The following is a 15,383-nucleotide window of genomic DNA, read 5'->3' as shown; positions in this document are numbered from 1 at the left end:
TACATATACATAATGTTTATATGAATATATATGTGTACTATGTATAAAATCACAGCTTCTGTGAAAACCAAGAACCTCCGTCCACTGGCTCTTTTGATTTGGTTGTGTTTGCTCCCTGTGATTATGACAACGTGGGTGGCCCGTCCTTGGGGTGGGTTATTTCAGGGACAAGGTGTCCCGTGTTCTCTTTATTGGCTGATCAGTCTTGGTGGCGGGTGTTCTGGTAGCTGACCAACTGGTGGAGTACAGCAGTGTTGTGTGTGTTATTTCTGTGACCGTTTGGGGTGGAATGCAAACCTGTCTCTTTGAAACGTGAAGAAATAAACACCTTATGGCACCAGCTCCTTCTGGAGGGTGTCCCTCTATGCTTCAGGGGACGGGCAGCAGCAGCAGTGGGCAGCCCCCCAACCTGCCTCATAGGAGAGGCCCAGACTTGCCAAGACCCCTCAAACGACTCATATCATCATCGTCATGGTTTTCTGGTCCAGGCTGTCTGGGCCCCCCAAATCCTAACCACGATCTGGTGAGGAGGTAATAAGTGTCATCGCTCTTCTGTAGATGAGGAAACTGAGGTTCTGAGAGGCTCAAGAACGCTAACCTGAGCTCTCCAGCTAGGCTGGGGATTCTAACTCCAGTCTGACGTCAAAACCCACGTACTCTGGGCAGTGGGCTTCTTGAAGTCAGGGCTGGCTATTTCTGCATGCCCAGGCCTGTGGGCACAAAGCAGCCACTCACAAATGTTTGATGAACAACTGAATGAATGACGGTGATATTCAGCTGGTCCACACCGGTCCAGCGCACCAGCCTGGTCCATTCTGATTGCATAATTCTGCAGTCCCCATGGTACACTGTTTTGGGCATCACCCTGCCTGTGACTTTGATGAGTCATTTCACATTCTGAGCCTCAGTTTGCTCGTTCTCAAAACTTGAGACTAAGACGTGCCGTGCTACAGTGCACTGTTACTTGGGCAAGAACTTCAGATGCCCCAGAGACCTGTGCACATGCCAGGTCAGAGGGGATAGCAGATTTATGCCAAGGGGGGCTTGCAGCTCAGAGGCCCGGGTCAGGAAGTCCAAAGCTGGTCTGGAGTCTGGGGCCTGTGGCCTTGGTGGCAGGGACTGGCCCAGGGCTGTCAGGGCCTCTGCCCAGCATCGCAGAGAGCAGGGACTGTTTCCCAAACTGGCCTCGCCTCTGCCTGGCCCAGCTCGGCTGTGGCTGGGAGACAGGGAACGGGGAAGGAACAGGGGAGCCCCTTTGCATGTGTTACTTAATCCCCACATACATTTGGAGGCAGGTGTCACACCCCCATTTCACAGATGAGGAAACCGATGCTCAGAGGTGCAAAGTCCCTTGCCTGTGACCCCATGGCTAGGAAGCGGCCACAAAGGAGTCGCCTCGTGGAGACTGAACCTCCCCTTGTCCCTGTGCCCGAATCCCATCCACCCCACCCCACTCTGAGTCAAGAGGGGAAAAGTTCAAAGAAACAGGAAAGAGCCCAGAGCAGATTTATTTTTCCTTAGCTAAATTTTGTATAGAATCGATTACAGAGTTCTCAGCTTTCACCAAAAGGTCAGAAGTTATTGCAGTTGTGCCCAACAGCTCTGATGGCAGAAGGGAAACTTCTAGAAATCTGCCCATGTTCAGAGAGAGGATAATTGTGTACAGTCGTGGGGGTCCGCCCTGCAGAGGGGCGCCCTGGGGCAGGGGTCACCAGCAGGAGGATAGGAGCGCGGGGGCAACAGGGTGGCCTGGACTGGGGTGGGCTGGGGCAGCCTCCCTACCGGGAGCAGCGTCCTGGCCGTCTGGCCAGGACCTGCAAAGGGGACAGCAGAGCCAGGACCACAGGGTGCCTTGGGGCCCTGGCTGGCGGGGCCAGATGGCGCCTCAGCCCCGCCGCAGCGCCTGCAGCTGGTGGGCCACCTTCTCCAGCTCCGCCTCGATGGCCGCCAGGCTCTCCAGCTCCTGGTCCTAGGAGAGAACATCAGGGTCACGTGGGGACTGGCCCAGGGAGCGTGCAGTCAGCCAGACTGGTGGTGCCACTGGTTAGCTGTGTGGCCTCAGACAGGTGGCTTTGCCTCTCTGAGCCTCAGGGGCCTCATCTGTACCATGGTGACAGTGATGCTCCCCTGCTGGGCTGCTCTGATGAGTATTGTGTGCAAGAATGGGGGGGAACAGGGGCCCTGACCTCACACCGTCCCTGGTGGCCTCTTGTCCAGGCCCGCCTCCTGAATGGCTCTGGGCAGGCATATGGAAAACAAAGCCTCTGGTGCCCTTAGAGTGCTTTCCAGTCCCCCCACCAGAAGGCCTGGACTGTGCTGATGGCTTGCAGGGTGAGGCCAGGCCTGGGTGTCCTGTCTGCTGCCCGCCTCCCTACCTGAGGGGCCGTGGGCCTGTGGCACCAGGCTTGAATACCTGAGAGCTGCTCTGCGTCTACCTGCCTAGGGCTGGCCTCGATCCTTGGTCCCAATCGTGGGGGTCCCATGGCTGCCAGGGTGGTTCAGGGCAGCAGGGACACTTCTGTGAGCCCTGCTCTGTGCCTCAGCCTTGGGAAGCTTCCAGATGCCCCCCAGAGCTGGGACTGATGGCCACAGGAGCATGCCCTCAGACTCGGAGCAGGAGTCAGGGATGGCCACAGCCCCAGCCTTGACCTGGGAGGGCTTGTCTCCCTGGAGTCCCTGCCCAGTGACAGGCAGCGGGGGCAACCACCTGGGACCCAGTCAGAACAGGCGAACAACGGTTGCCTTGGAAATAGGGACCCTAGAGTCCTCTGTCTTAGAGCAGCCCCTGGGACATGAGTTCTGTGATGCTGGGGCTGTTTCTAAGAAGCCCCTTGGGTTGCAGGGGCCCCTACCCCACCCACTCCACAGGACTCTGGGGTCCCCATTTCTCTGCCCTGTAGGCCAGGGCTCCCTCTGCCTGTGGAGAAGGGAAGCTGGCAGGCGCCTTGGGGCACCTCGCTCTCTCCAGCTCCTGTGGGTGGGGAAGGGGGTGATCGAAGGTGCTAGTCTTGTCCTGGGTCCAAAAGCTAGCGGTGGGGGGCAAGCTGCTGTTTTCTGTAGCCCTGTCCCCTCAGTCTCCTGGGGAAGACAGATGCCCTCTCCCAGCTCCAGCAGCCAAGAAGGAGCCTTCTTCCTCTCAGGCTGCCAAGACCCCAGTCCCAGGCCTAGAGAGAGGGTCGGGGGCCCAAGGAAGGGGCCACATCCTCTTCTGAGTGGGCAGAGAAGAGTACTGGGGCCAGGGCCTCGGGCAGGTCCCAGCCCCCCATAGGGCCCCGATTCCCACCTGGGCTCTGAGGCTTGAACCACAGACCCCCCAAAGCCTCCTCCAGCTCCAAGGTGGTATTGCCAGTCTGCCAGGGACCCTAGCTTTCACCCCATCCCCGCCAGTGGGGCTGCATCCCTGCACCCCATTGAGCTTCCCAAGTAGCCCTGGGCACGGCCGGGTTTGCAAAGCTCACGTGTTCTGATCATGATAATGAGATGAGCAGAAAGGACTCCTTACCCCCATTTCACAAATGGGGGAACCAATGAGGCTCAGAGAAGGGGAGTGACCTGCCCAAGGTCACAAAGCTAGGAGGAGGCAGACCCCAGGTCGTCTGGCACAAGTCCGTGCCTCCCCCACCCACTTGTCACCAGGCCCTGAGGTCCAGCTGGCCCTGCTCCGGCCACCTTTGCCATCGGGGGTGGGAGGAGGGTGTGCCTGGGCTGCCTGGGGTCCAGGAGAGAACATAGCTGAGCCAACCACAGGGTCTTCCCAGAGCGCCACCCGTCCCTCAGTGTCCCCTCCTCCCATGTCCTCCCAGCTCTTGGGGCCAATGGTACCCTGCGCCTGGATCCCCCAGGCAGCAAACGGCCCTCCCCATGTCAGTCCCTGTGAGGTCCTTAAGTTTCCAAGCTCTCTCCATGCAAAGCCCCAAGCCCCACCCATCACTCCCTGTCCTGCTCGCAAACCTGCAGAGGCTCCTTATTGCCCTCAGGACAAACCCCTACCCAGCGCCTCCAAGATTGGCTCAACTCACCACCTCTCCAGCCTCTGTGCACCGATCTGAACATTTCCCGACTCCTGTCTGCCTGTCGGCCAGCTTTGCTGGGTGCTCTCTGTGGGCTGGGTCTACTCGCCTCCCTGCCTGACATGCCCTTTCTCCTGCCCCTTGCCGGCTCTGTCCCAAACCCAGCCTCCAGGAGTCTCCCAAGAGCCTCCTGTCTGAGCGCCTCTCCAGTCCCAGGCTCCAAGGGGACCGTGTCCCCTTGGTGGGGCAGGAGCCGCACGTCTGGGTGCGGCTGTCCCTACAGCTGGGCCCACACTCCCGGGGCCTGGCCCAGGGCCGGCTTCTGCCCCATACCAACCTCTGGTCTGCGGTTGGCGCTGCCCTCCTCCTCTTTCCTCTCCTCCGGGTAGCCACGCACCTGCAGGGGCAGGCCGGCCTCGACGCTGTCCTCCCGGGACGACGGCCTCCAGCCTCGTCGCAGCTGCAGCCCAGGGCCCCTGAAGCCGTAGGCCCGGGCCCGGAAGGAGAGCTTCATGGAGCGGTCAGGGTCGTCCTCCTCCTCGTCCTCCCCCTCCAGCCGCTTCTCGGCCGTCAGCTCCTTCGCCAGCTGGTCCATCTTGCTCCATCGCTTGGCTGCCTCCCACTCCTTGGAGAGCCGCTCCTGCTCCTCCTCCTGCTCCAGCTCCCTGCTCTTCCCGCCCCGGAAGAGGCCTTGAGAGGCCCCTGCCGTCTCCTCCTCCTCCTCTTCCTGCTGCCGGGAGTGCTCCCGCTCCCCCTGCCCCTCGGGGGGCTGAGCCTCCTCAGCCCTAGTCTTCCCGGCTCCCTCCACGGCCAGAGCCTCGGACCAACCTGGAGCAGGCGGTGGACGAGAGCAGGAGAGTGAGGAGGGACCGCCACCTTCCCCGGTCCCTGCCACTCCCCGGGGGCCTCTCTTGGCCACCGTTGGACCACAGACCTCGCGCTGGGGTCGTCCGGCTCAGCCTCTCCACAATGGATTCCACTTGGAGGGAAAGGCCATCCTGACACCACGCTTTGCCGTACCCTCTCAAAGCTCAGGGGGCCGGGCTGGCCGAAGCCCGCCTCTGCTGGTTAGCCCTCTCACCCCAGAAGCCCCTGCCCCAAGGGTCACCCAGCTGAGGGGGAGGAAAGGCCCTGACAAGGCCCTCAAGGGGAGCCAGGCTCCCTCCTAAATCCTGATTGAAGTTGACACTGTGCCCAGACCAGCCTGTTCCCACCTGTCGTGCTGTCCTTCTCTTGCCAAAGCACACCCCCTACCCTGCAGAGGCCCTCTTGCCTCCCGGGTTGGGGGGAAGGGGCTATGTGGGATAGTGGGAGATCCAAGGTTTTGGAGTCAGACAAACCTGGGTTGGAATCTCAGCTTTTACTACAAAGTAGCTATGTGACCTTGGGCACATTACTTAACCTCTCTGAGCCTCGGTTTCCCATCTGGAAAATGGAGATAAGACCTACCTTTCAGGGTTGTTGTGAAGGTGGAATGGATGGTGGAATGAAATGGATGAGGTCTCCCTCCCACCTGTCCCCCTCTCCCCGACACATTTGTTGAGGTGTCAGATCATACGTACTCTCGCCCCTCCGGATCTCCTTGTAGCCGAGGCTTGGCTGGGGGTTAAATGCTGCAGTGGGGCCTTCCTCCTCAGGGTCAGCCTTCTCTCCAGCCTCCTCCTCCTCCTCTTCTCTCTTTGCCTGCTGGCCCCGCTCTGCACCCAGGCTCTTCTCTCTGTCCACCAGACCCTGGGAGGGGCCCTCGCTGTCCCCTTCGGCCTGTGGGTCTAGGTGTTTCTGGCTGGGGAGGCTGGCCAGGGAATGGGTGTTGGTGGCCTCCTCCTCCTCCTCCTCCCCTGGGGCCTGGTTGTCCTCAACTCTGGACCCCTGCCCAGGCTCCAGGGAGGCCTGGGGCCTGGCTCCATCCATGTCTTCACCATTCTCCTCCACCTCTTCAGAATCCCCTCTTTTCTCTGCAGCATCCTTGGAGGACGCCTCTTCTGTCACATCTGCAGAAACAACAAAATTGAGCCCTGAGGACCACGCTCCATGCCGGGTCTCCCCAGAGGCCAATTTCTGATCTTCGTCATTGTCTCTCTTGGCTTCCAGCAAGCCCTGCCCAAGACACCCATGACAGAATTAGGCTTCCTCTCTCCATGTCTGGGTTTGACCTGAGCACAATTAGATTGTGTTTCTTTACCTCTTAAAGCAAAATGTGATTAAAAAAAAAAAAAAGAAAGAAAGAAAGAAAAGAAAAGAAAAGAAAAGAAAAACACCTTGAAAATGACCCCAGAAGATAGAGCCCTGAAATGAAAATTAGGACATCAGCTGAGTTGCTGTGTGATCTTGGGCAGGTCCCTTAACCTCTCTGTGTAAGAGGCAGCATTACTGTGACCTCAGTCTCTCTTCCATGTGGGGCTTCTCTGCGTTGAGCACCCTGTGCAAGTGCTCAGTTCCTCAATATTTGTCGAGTTTCATGTAAAAGGTATTTTCTTGTGGCTGCCTTGAAGACAGCCTTTTAGCTAGTAAAAATCCCTCCCATTAGTAGAATGATTATTGTTGAACAAAGCACTACCAAGAACCTCCCACCATTTGACTCCAGGACCGCAGGTGAGGGTGCTCCCATCCCCAGTTTACAGAAACTCAGCCTGATCCTCGGAAAGGTAATGCGACCTGAGCCTGGAACCCAAGCCTCCACATGCCGAGTACAGGGTGTTCTTTGTGCTGACACGTGGCTGCCTCCCTCATTAAAGCTTCCAGGCACACACACACACAGACACACACACACACACACACACACGCTACTCCCTTCCCGCAGCCCACGGCAGGCATCCGTAGTCGGTCCAGACACTCGTTCCCATGGAGCTAGCATGTGGGAGTCCACGCAGAGCCCAAGTAGCCACTAGGGTGACAGCTCTGGTCACCTTAGTGACCCAGAGGGCCACACCTTGGCCACCTCTGCAGGCTTCCCCCAGGGGGAGGACCACTAAGATCCCGGCTCCTGGAAACTGGCCTTACCCACCCACCCTCCATATACCAAGATCAGGGCCTGCCAGGCAGCGTGTGGCTGCTTCCAGGCAGGAGGATGAGTAACAGAGCATCACCTTGACCTAAGCCATGACCTCATTGACCCCTAAAAGAGATCTGGTTTTGAGAAAGATGATCAGGTTCATTTAGTGTTTCAAACCTACTCCTCTGGGATCCTCCTGCAGCTCGGCTGGGCTAAGGCACCCCCAAATCCCAGGAGGGCAGGGGCTGGGGGCGGGGCCCTGCTGCGGTGGCCACCAGGAAGACAGAGTCGAAGCTGCCCACCTGCCAGGCCACAGACTTCCCGCCCTCGAGGGTCAGCCCCTGTGGTGAGCAGATGGGAGTGACTGAGAGCTTTCGAGTGAGACAGACCCAGCTTCACATCTCCAGCTGTGCTGTTCACCTTGGGCAAAGTACTTAACCTCTCTGAGCCTCAGTTTCCCCATTTGTGAAGGGAAAGAAATAATAGCTACTTTCCAGGGCCTAAAGGAGGGGCTCCTGAGCCCTGGGAACACTCGCTCTGTCACAACTCCTGTTACCAGCATCCTCCCTCCCCTGACCGCTGGCCAGACTGGCCGGCACTGACCCTTCAGCTCGGCCTGGTTGTTCTGCTTCTCAAGAACCTCGGAGAGTTCATCCTCAAAACTGCTGTGCTGCTTCTGCTGATGCGCCCTCTCCTTGGCACCTGGTATGAGAAAAGGAGAAATAAGTCCCACTTGATGGAGTCCAGCCCCGGCATATTTGTCTACAGGCCTCCATCCTCATCTGTACACTGGGCATGTCCTGTTCCGGGCCTGCCAATGAGAGACAGAGGGGCAAGAGCTTGGGGACGGGGGAGCTGGCTGCCTCTGCCCCCACCCCAGCTGAGGCCCGTCAGGCAGCCACACCACCTCTCCAGACTCAGTTTCTCACCTAGGAAATGGAACAAGCCCGCCTGCTTCCTCACAGAGCAATAAAGGCTCGGATGGAGCAGAGCATCCCGGCAGTGGGAACAGAGAGTGAGGGCCCGTCAGGACCTGGCTGATGGGGACCCTGCAGCAGGAGGTAACAGTGACTGCTTGTCCCCTCCATGCAGTGCCCCAAGCAGCCACTAGGGTGAGAGCTCTGGCCAATGCGAGAGCACCTTGGAGTGCATGGGGGCTCTTGACTCAGGCAACCCCCGCTCCCCTCGGGCCCCATGAGTCCAGGCCATTGGGAGAAGGCCCAGCACTTGTCTGAGCCCAGGGTTGGCACCTGCAGCCAGAATCCAGAGACCCCTCTCCCCGCGTCAGCCCCAGGCTGCTGCTCCGCTGTCCCCATCCGTGCCTGGTTCCTGATGACGGCCCCTTGGCCAGGCCAACTCTGCAGCTGGTGATGATGTTTCTCCCCATGCTGGGACTTTCTGGGGTGGCCCGAGGAGCCTGACACAGTGGGTGTGGGCAAGGGAGTACACCCAGGGGAAAGAGATCCTCTCTGTAATCTAGTCTTGAAAGTGCCCCCATGAAGCAGCTAAATCCAGAGGCTGCGGGGTACTAGGAAAGCTGAATCTGGTCTTGGCATGTCCCTAACTCACTGTGTGACCTTGGACAAGTCACTCAACCTCTCTGGGCCTTGATCTGTTTAACCATATCATTGACAGATTGGACCCACCTTTCCACTCTGTAATTGAACGGAAATAACTGAGTATCAGAGAGAAACTGGACCTTGCTCAACCTTCCATCCTGATTGTCTGACTCTCAGTTACTGGAATTGACCCAGATCCATGTGCAGTGGCTGGAAAATACCTTGGAGAGCCAGGTCTTGGAGCTCCTTCAGCAAATTCTGATGTCGCAGGATTGAGAGGATCCGTTCGTCTGCAATGAAGGAGAGTCGTTATGGGTGGTTTCCAGAGAACAGGCGAGAAGGAGATTGCCATCAATATTTTCAGCTGAGCACAGGGAATTTATTCTGGAAACTCAAAACCTGGGTGGCAGCAGCAAGATTGGATCTTGAGATTATACTTTTGAAATGCCCTCCTTTCTGAGATATCAATCAGTTTTCTACAACTCAGAAAGGCTGGCCACTGTCCCAGCACCAGACCTCAGCCAACGGAGGGTAGCCCCCAAGGTGAGGTATAGGGGCGTCGCCACTCACAACATGTTTCCCCATCTCTAGGCCTTTGTTCATGCTATTCGCTCCATCTGGAGGACCCTTTCTTCATTTTTCTGCCTATTGATTTCCAACTTTTCTCTTAAAGCCCCACCCCAACGCTAATGTTGGATCCACCCAACAGCTGGTCAAAACTTGACTGCCTGCTTGGAAAAGCTTTGACCTTCTCGTGCCCACCCACGATGGGCTCCTTTATCCATCACGTGTCTATAGGGCGTCTACCAGGTGCCAGCAGCTGTTCTTAGCGCTGGGGATTTAGCAAACAAAATCCTTCTCCATAGGGAGCTCACATACTGGAGGCTTGCTGTTCCAGCCCTGGTTTCATTCTGCCCAGAATTCTGGTTAATTGTGTTCATGGCTGTCCCCTCTGGAGTCTGTAAGCTCCAGGTCCACAGGGGCTCTGACCCCTTCATCTCCCTACACCCCTCAGACCCCAGCACAGGCCTGGCCAAGGCAGGCACTCGGTCAGTGACTGTTGAATTAAATCACTGAATTCCATCAAAAGCCACACCATCTCCTAGCCTCCCAGCCTAGCAGGCCGCAGCCCCTCACCCCCAGCCTGGCCCATACCTCCTCGGAGTGTCTCGAAACACTCCTGGCTGACAGGCATGGGGCTGGGCTTGGAGAGCGTGTCAGAGATGACCTCAACGATGCACTTCATCACCTGGGAAGAGAGTGGGGGCAGGTTGGGGCTGGTTTGGGCCCAGGGCTCAGCGCCTGGAGGCTCCAGGGCAAATTTCTAATGAGGACACATGGGCACTTGCTTCTGTCTTCAGGAGTCCATGGATGCCTGGCTCCGGGGCACAGCTCTGCTTTCTTAGCAGTGATAATAGAAACCCCTTCTATGGTGCTTACCACGTGCCGGGCACCCCAACCACATGGCCAGTAGGTGCCCCTTTAAGGTGGGTCATGGTGGGGTGAGTACCTTGTACCTCCTCATCCTCAAGTATTTCTCTAAAGAAGGGGAAGCTGCTCCCGGGCATTAGGAGTATGTCCTGCAAAAGTACTTTAGTCTTGCAGATGTCCCAAAGGTCAGATACCTCCGGGAAGCCTTTCTGGACCACCCAAAGAAAGACTTTCCCTGGCTCTACCCTGGCTGGGAACAGAACTGGGATCACTGTCTCGAACATCCAGAGTTGTCACATGCAGGGAGTGACAGCCTCACGGTCTGGCTCCATATTCATCCACGGGATGTGGGCACACATCAGCTACATCTGGCTGCCCATCCCAGACCAACAGCAGCCATACCTCTGAAAGTCTCGTTCAGTGCCCAGCAAGGTGCTGTGGAAAATCACGCAACTGATAATTGGATGATACTTGAAGATGGGGCCAACTGTAGTGTGGTCTCCTAGCTGTGTGATCTTGGGCATGTGACTTGACCTCTCTGAGCCTCAGGTCTTCATTTGTAAAATAGGAGTGAAAAGACCTTCCACTCCCCTCCCAGGGTGCTAAGACACAGAGGGGAAAACACTCTATAAAGTGTGAAGTGCCACGCACACCAGGGGAGGGATTCACAACTCCCAACCGGCTCCAGCTGCCTAGAGCCAGGCAGAGGAGCGGGAGGTGTCAGACACGCATCAGGCAATGCTGGTGGGGAGTGAGGGGGTGGAAGCTGTGTCTATGGGATGCCAAGGCAACACACCCAAGGATCCAGGCTGGCAAACTGGCAAACAGGCTCTACGGTAGTCACAGCATCCTAGGATGGAACATTCAGGTCTTAACAGCTGCTCTGGTGCATCTGACCCCAGGCTGCTGGGTACAATATGGTGACCAAACTGTCTCCCATAAGAGATCTGGCAAGGAGGGCCCTGCAGCCTGTACCCGGTGTCTCCCCGCAACCCTGGAGCCTGCCCTGGGAATATCAGACAACCACCAGTCCATGGGGACAGATTCTGGGAGAGAGGAATTGGGTATGGGTCCCAAGAATAATGCAGAGGTCAAGAAGGGAGGCTCTAAGAATAACAGCACCTATTTACTAAGGACCTACTATGTGCCAGGCACCTCACATCTATGACTCCTACTCCTCACAACTCTCCTCAAGGGAAACATTATTACAGATGGAAAAAGGAGAAGCTCAGAGAAGTTAAGAATTTTCCCAGGACCACACAGCTACAACGAGTGGTAGAGGTTTAAATACAAGTCTGTCTGCAACTAAAGAAGAGGAAATATAATTAAGCAAATTGAGGTTGAAATCGCTTTGATGCTTTGAGTTTTAACCATAGTCACTCTGGAATGGAAGAAAACAGCTCCTGGAAAGGTGGGAGTAGGACTTTCTCTGACTCTCAAGTGGAGGTATCTGTGAGCAGCAGAGACTGGAAAAACAGTCTGAATGAACTCCAAGTATGCATGCAACATGGAGTGTCTCTTGCTGCCTCTAGAACCCCCCACCAGTGTCTCCTAAGGCCCTGTCCTGGGTGACATCCATCATCAGCCCCATCTGGCTGTGACCCTGGGTACAGAAGCCATGATCAAGAATGTTTTCGTTGTGTTCCTTTGGGAGAGCCAGGGCCTGAGTGCCTGTAGGGTGAGGGGTGTTGCTGGCAGAGCTTTGTGGGGAGAGGAGGAGCAAATGGGGAGGCCAGAGCCAGGCAGGTGAAGACTGTTCTCACAGGTCTGCGGACAACCACAACCACAGAGAAGTCGCCTCCAGCAGCCCACGGTGGGCCTGCCAGATTTGGAGTGTTCAAGACAGCAGGCCTGGCACCTCGGCCCAGCAGGTAAGACATGGGCCCTGTTGGGCTGCACATCCAGCTCAGAGGAAGCTGGGAAAGTCCCCACCGCAGGGTGGCAGGGAAATCAAGCAGTCTTTGATATCTTCTTTTGCAAACTGTCCCCCAGCTCAGCAGCCGCAGTGCTGGTTCTTGGCTTTATGCCAAACTCACTCCAGCAGCTGCCCAAGAACTGGCTGTGAGGTGTCCACTGGGGCCTCCCACTCCCCATCCCAGGGCATCCCTGAACCCCTTCTTACCTCGGTATCTCCTTTATCCATAGGGCTGTTCACAGGGAGGGCAATGACTGGGAAGAAAAAGAGAGAGGTGGGGTCACTCCTATGCTCCGAGGGGAGAGCCTGGTCCTTCCTGACCTGGTTCGTCAGGGACCCATTCACCCCAGTGCTCCCCCTCAAGACTGCCCCCACCCAAATGAAAGCCTGGGGCTGATTTTGTTTCCCTTCCCTGGCTGCTGCCCTCAGGGGGGTGGCTCCCAGAGGCTGCACTGACAGCCTTAACCCTTCCCTTTGGGAAAGCTCCTGCTCTGGACAGGGTGTGGGAGCTGAAGGCAAGTCCTGTGAAAACAGGCCAGCGGCTGATGGGGACTGGGGTGGGGGGAGGATGCAGGAGAGGGAGAGAGACCCCAGAGGTGAGGGAAAAGAGGGTGAGGTGGGGGAAAGACATGGAGGAGGAGGATTGTGAGAGATGAAACGGGGAGGTAGAAGTCAAGGGTAAAAAGAAGGGGAGAGTGGGAGGATGGAAGAGGGAGAGAGGCAGAGGGGAAGCCAGCGCAGTCCTCCCATCTCCCCCAGTGACCTTGGCCGGCCAGGGCGCGGAGCTGGCGCTGGCCCTGATGCAGCCAGAGCCGCCGAACCCTGACATGAGGTGGGGGCGCCGGGGGCCGTCCCGCTGGGTCGGGAGTCGCGCCCGAAGAGTCTGGTCTGCGGGCTCCGGGCCGAGGCCACTTTGCCGGGTCAGGTGGGAGGCGGAGCGCTGTCCGCGGTGCTGAAAACTCGCCGCGCCGGAGGGAGGGTATGGAGGGGCCCGGGGTGCTGCGCGGTGCCTGGACCTCAGGGCAAGCAGAGCAAGAGCAGGCAGGGGCGCCCAGGACCCTCTCCCCCGAGACCCCGCGCTCGCTCACCTTGCCCAGCGCAGAGCAGAAGCGCCAGGACAGCGGCGGAGCGCATGGCGAACCCGGGGCGCCGAGCAGCTGGCGGTCTGGGGTCGGGCACCGCGGGCACCCGGCCGAGGGCTGGCTGGACTGGCGGCCCGGGGCGGGCTACGGCGGCGCTGGTGCGGAGATGGGGGCGCAGAGTCTGTGTGCGTCCGTCTCTCGGTCCGCCCACCAGCCTTCCCGTACTGGGTTTGGGTACTGCAGCAGCAGCACCAGCCCCGCGCGCCTTGCTTATATACCCCCGACCCCGGAAATGACGTCACCGGCCCGTCCCTGCCCCCTTTCCCCACCCCTCTGGGGGTCTGACCGCAGCTCGCTCCACCCCGTGCCTCACCCGTCTTGCCTCTAGCCCTCGCCACTCACAGCTCGTGGCTCAGGCCACAGGCGGGCATCTGGCTTCCAGGAGGTAGGTCAGGGGACTCAGCTGATCTTCCACCCCTCGACGGCTTCACCGACTTGCTGTGTGTCAGTGGGCAAGACACTCCCTGTCTCTGGGCCTCGTCTTCCTCCAATATGCGCTGAGGTCCTGCCAGTTTTAGCAAGCCTCGCCAAGCTCCTGAGATTCCCTCTGCCCTGGGTGCGCCTCCCCTGTTCTCACAGGCTGGAGGCATGCTCACCATTTAGCACTGCCTCAAAGAGGAAGCCCTAGAGAGCCCTCCAGACCTCGTGTCTGAGTGAAGCCTCTCTTTGGCAACCCAGTTTTGTGTCTTCACAATTTGTAATTGTATGTGTATTTATTTGAATAATGTTTAGTCGCCATTGCTTTCACAATGCTGAGCCTGGCACCTGGCACAGAGCAAACGCACTTAATAGATAACTGTTGAATGTACTGACTGGAAGTTCAACTCATGGACGTGTGAATCCTGGGCTCTGGCCATTGTTGGACAGCTCTCTTGGGAGGTGGGTGAGGGAGGAGTGGGGGACAGTTCTTGATATCAAACCAATTGGAGTCCTTGTAGCTTCTACTCATTAGCCCTGGTTCAACCCTAGGATCACCTTGTGGCCACTAGTAACCCATTGTGTATTTGAGAAAAGTTCTCACCTTTCCTGAGGGTTCTCAAAACCTGGGTGTTTTGTGTGTTAGGTTGGTTTCCTGATCAATTTCCCTCTGCCCTGGGGCCCTCATGCTCCAGCCACACTGCTGCTCTCAACTTGGGGGCCACATTGGAAACTCTTTGGCACCTGACCCCCATGTCATAGTGAACCTGGTATCTGGGCTACGGTTTGGCATCGGCTGGCATTGTCCAGATCCCCTCCTTCCTGGGACTCTCCCCTCCCATCTGCTGCTGCTATTTCCTTTGTCCTGCCCCCACACCTGTGCTCATTCCCGCCCCTGAAGGAGAAACTGGCAGGAGGTCAGAGGACACTGAAATGGTCTTGTTCATGTATTTATTCATTCATTCACCAACTAATTTGTTAAGCACCTACTATGTCTTAGAACACCTTAGAACAGCTCTCCGTTGTTCTAGGTGCTGAAGTTACAGCAGTGACCAAAACAGACCAAAGCCTGGTCCTTGTGGAATTCACATTCTGAAGGGTGAAGACAGACAGTGAATAAGTGAGGAAGTGAGATGCATGGTATGTCAGGTGGGGCAAGTGCTGTGGACAAAAATGAAGCAGGGAAGGGACATGGGTCTGCTGGGGGAGGGGTGAGGTTATATTTTAAATAGGGTAGATCTGAGGAGGCTTCACCAAGGAGGGGACATTTCAGCAAATTGCTGAAGTTGGTGAGGGGTGGGGGGCCTGCATGTGTCCAGGGGAAGAGGGCTCCAGGGAGAGGGACCCGCAAGTGCAAATGCCCGGAGGGAGGAATGTGCCTGGAGTGTTCAAGGGATAGCAAGGAGACAGAGGGAAAGGGACCTGGAGAATATGGCTGGACAGTATCATATAGTCCATCTTAAGAACTTGGTCATGCAGAGAAATACGGGAAAAGCACCTGTACTCACACCACTCAAAGCATCGGTAATTTTGACGTATATATTCTATAGTCTTTGTTGAGGTGGATCCCTTTGTAAAGGGCAGTTCCCAGTGAAGACTTCAGCTGAGCACTGAAAGAGTAAAGCCCTTATGATGTGGGGTCATCCTGAATGTCCTGCCCACGTTTGCAACATGCTTCCTCTCCTGTGTCATATCATAAAGATTTCCCCATGTCGTGAGGATAGCGGTCCACCACAATTTATTGTGAGCAGCAATTTCTTTGACTCATATACAGATAGTTTTTTGGTTTTGTTTTTGCTGTTATAAAGAACCATCTTGTACACAAATCTCTGTAGCATTTGCAACGATTTCATGTGATAGTAGATGAACGCCTTGGTCCAAGAAAATGGACATGTTTAAGGTACTTGATATGCATTG

General features: G+C 56.8%; 1 protein-coding gene across 2 annotated transcripts; it reads right to left on the bottom strand.

The window, feature by feature from the left end:
* Window positions 1–1,822: 1,822 nt before the first annotated feature.
* CHGA (chromogranin A) lies at window positions 1,823–13,195 on the bottom strand. Of its 2 annotated transcripts, none has more exons than XM_058567581.1 (8): window positions 12,996–13,195; window positions 12,115–12,161; window positions 9,717–9,810; window positions 8,783–8,851; window positions 7,606–7,704; window positions 5,573–6,001; window positions 4,348–4,838; window positions 1,823–1,969 (listed from the first exon to the last, which is right to left on the bottom strand). In XM_058567581.1, the coding sequence occupies exons 1-8, from the start codon at window positions 13,039–13,041 to the stop codon at window positions 1,886–1,888; spliced, it is 1,359 nt and encodes a 452-aa protein (XP_058423564.1). In that variant the 5' UTR covers window positions 13,042–13,195; the 3' UTR covers window positions 1,823–1,885. The 2 variants fall into 2 exon arrangements, with proteins under 2 accessions (XP_058423564.1, XP_058423565.1); XM_058567582.1 differs by having other exon boundaries at window positions 4,408–4,838.
* Between the last annotated feature and the right edge of the window lie 2,188 nt (window positions 13,196–15,383).

The sequence above is a fragment of the Diceros bicornis genome, chromosome 24 (assembly GCF_020826845.1).
Source record: "Diceros bicornis minor isolate mBicDic1 chromosome 24, mDicBic1.mat.cur, whole genome shotgun sequence".
NCBI lineage: Eukaryota > Metazoa > Chordata > Mammalia > Perissodactyla > Rhinocerotidae > Diceros > Diceros bicornis.
This window is presented reverse-complemented; position numbering and strand designations above follow the sequence as displayed.

Coding starts and splice junctions, on each gene's coding strand:
- CHGA (XM_058567581.1), bottom strand. CDS start 13,041: ATGCGCTCCGCCGCTGTCCTGGCGCTTCTGCTCTGCGCTGGGCAAG. Junction 9,811..12,114: donor TGGATAAAGGAGATACCGAG/GTAAGAAGGGGT, acceptor CTCTCTTCCCAG/GTGATGAAGTGCATCGTTGA. Junction 8,852..9,716: donor TTTCGAGACACTCCGAGGAG/GTATGGGCCAGG, acceptor CCTTCATTGCAG/ACGAACGGATCCTCTCAATC.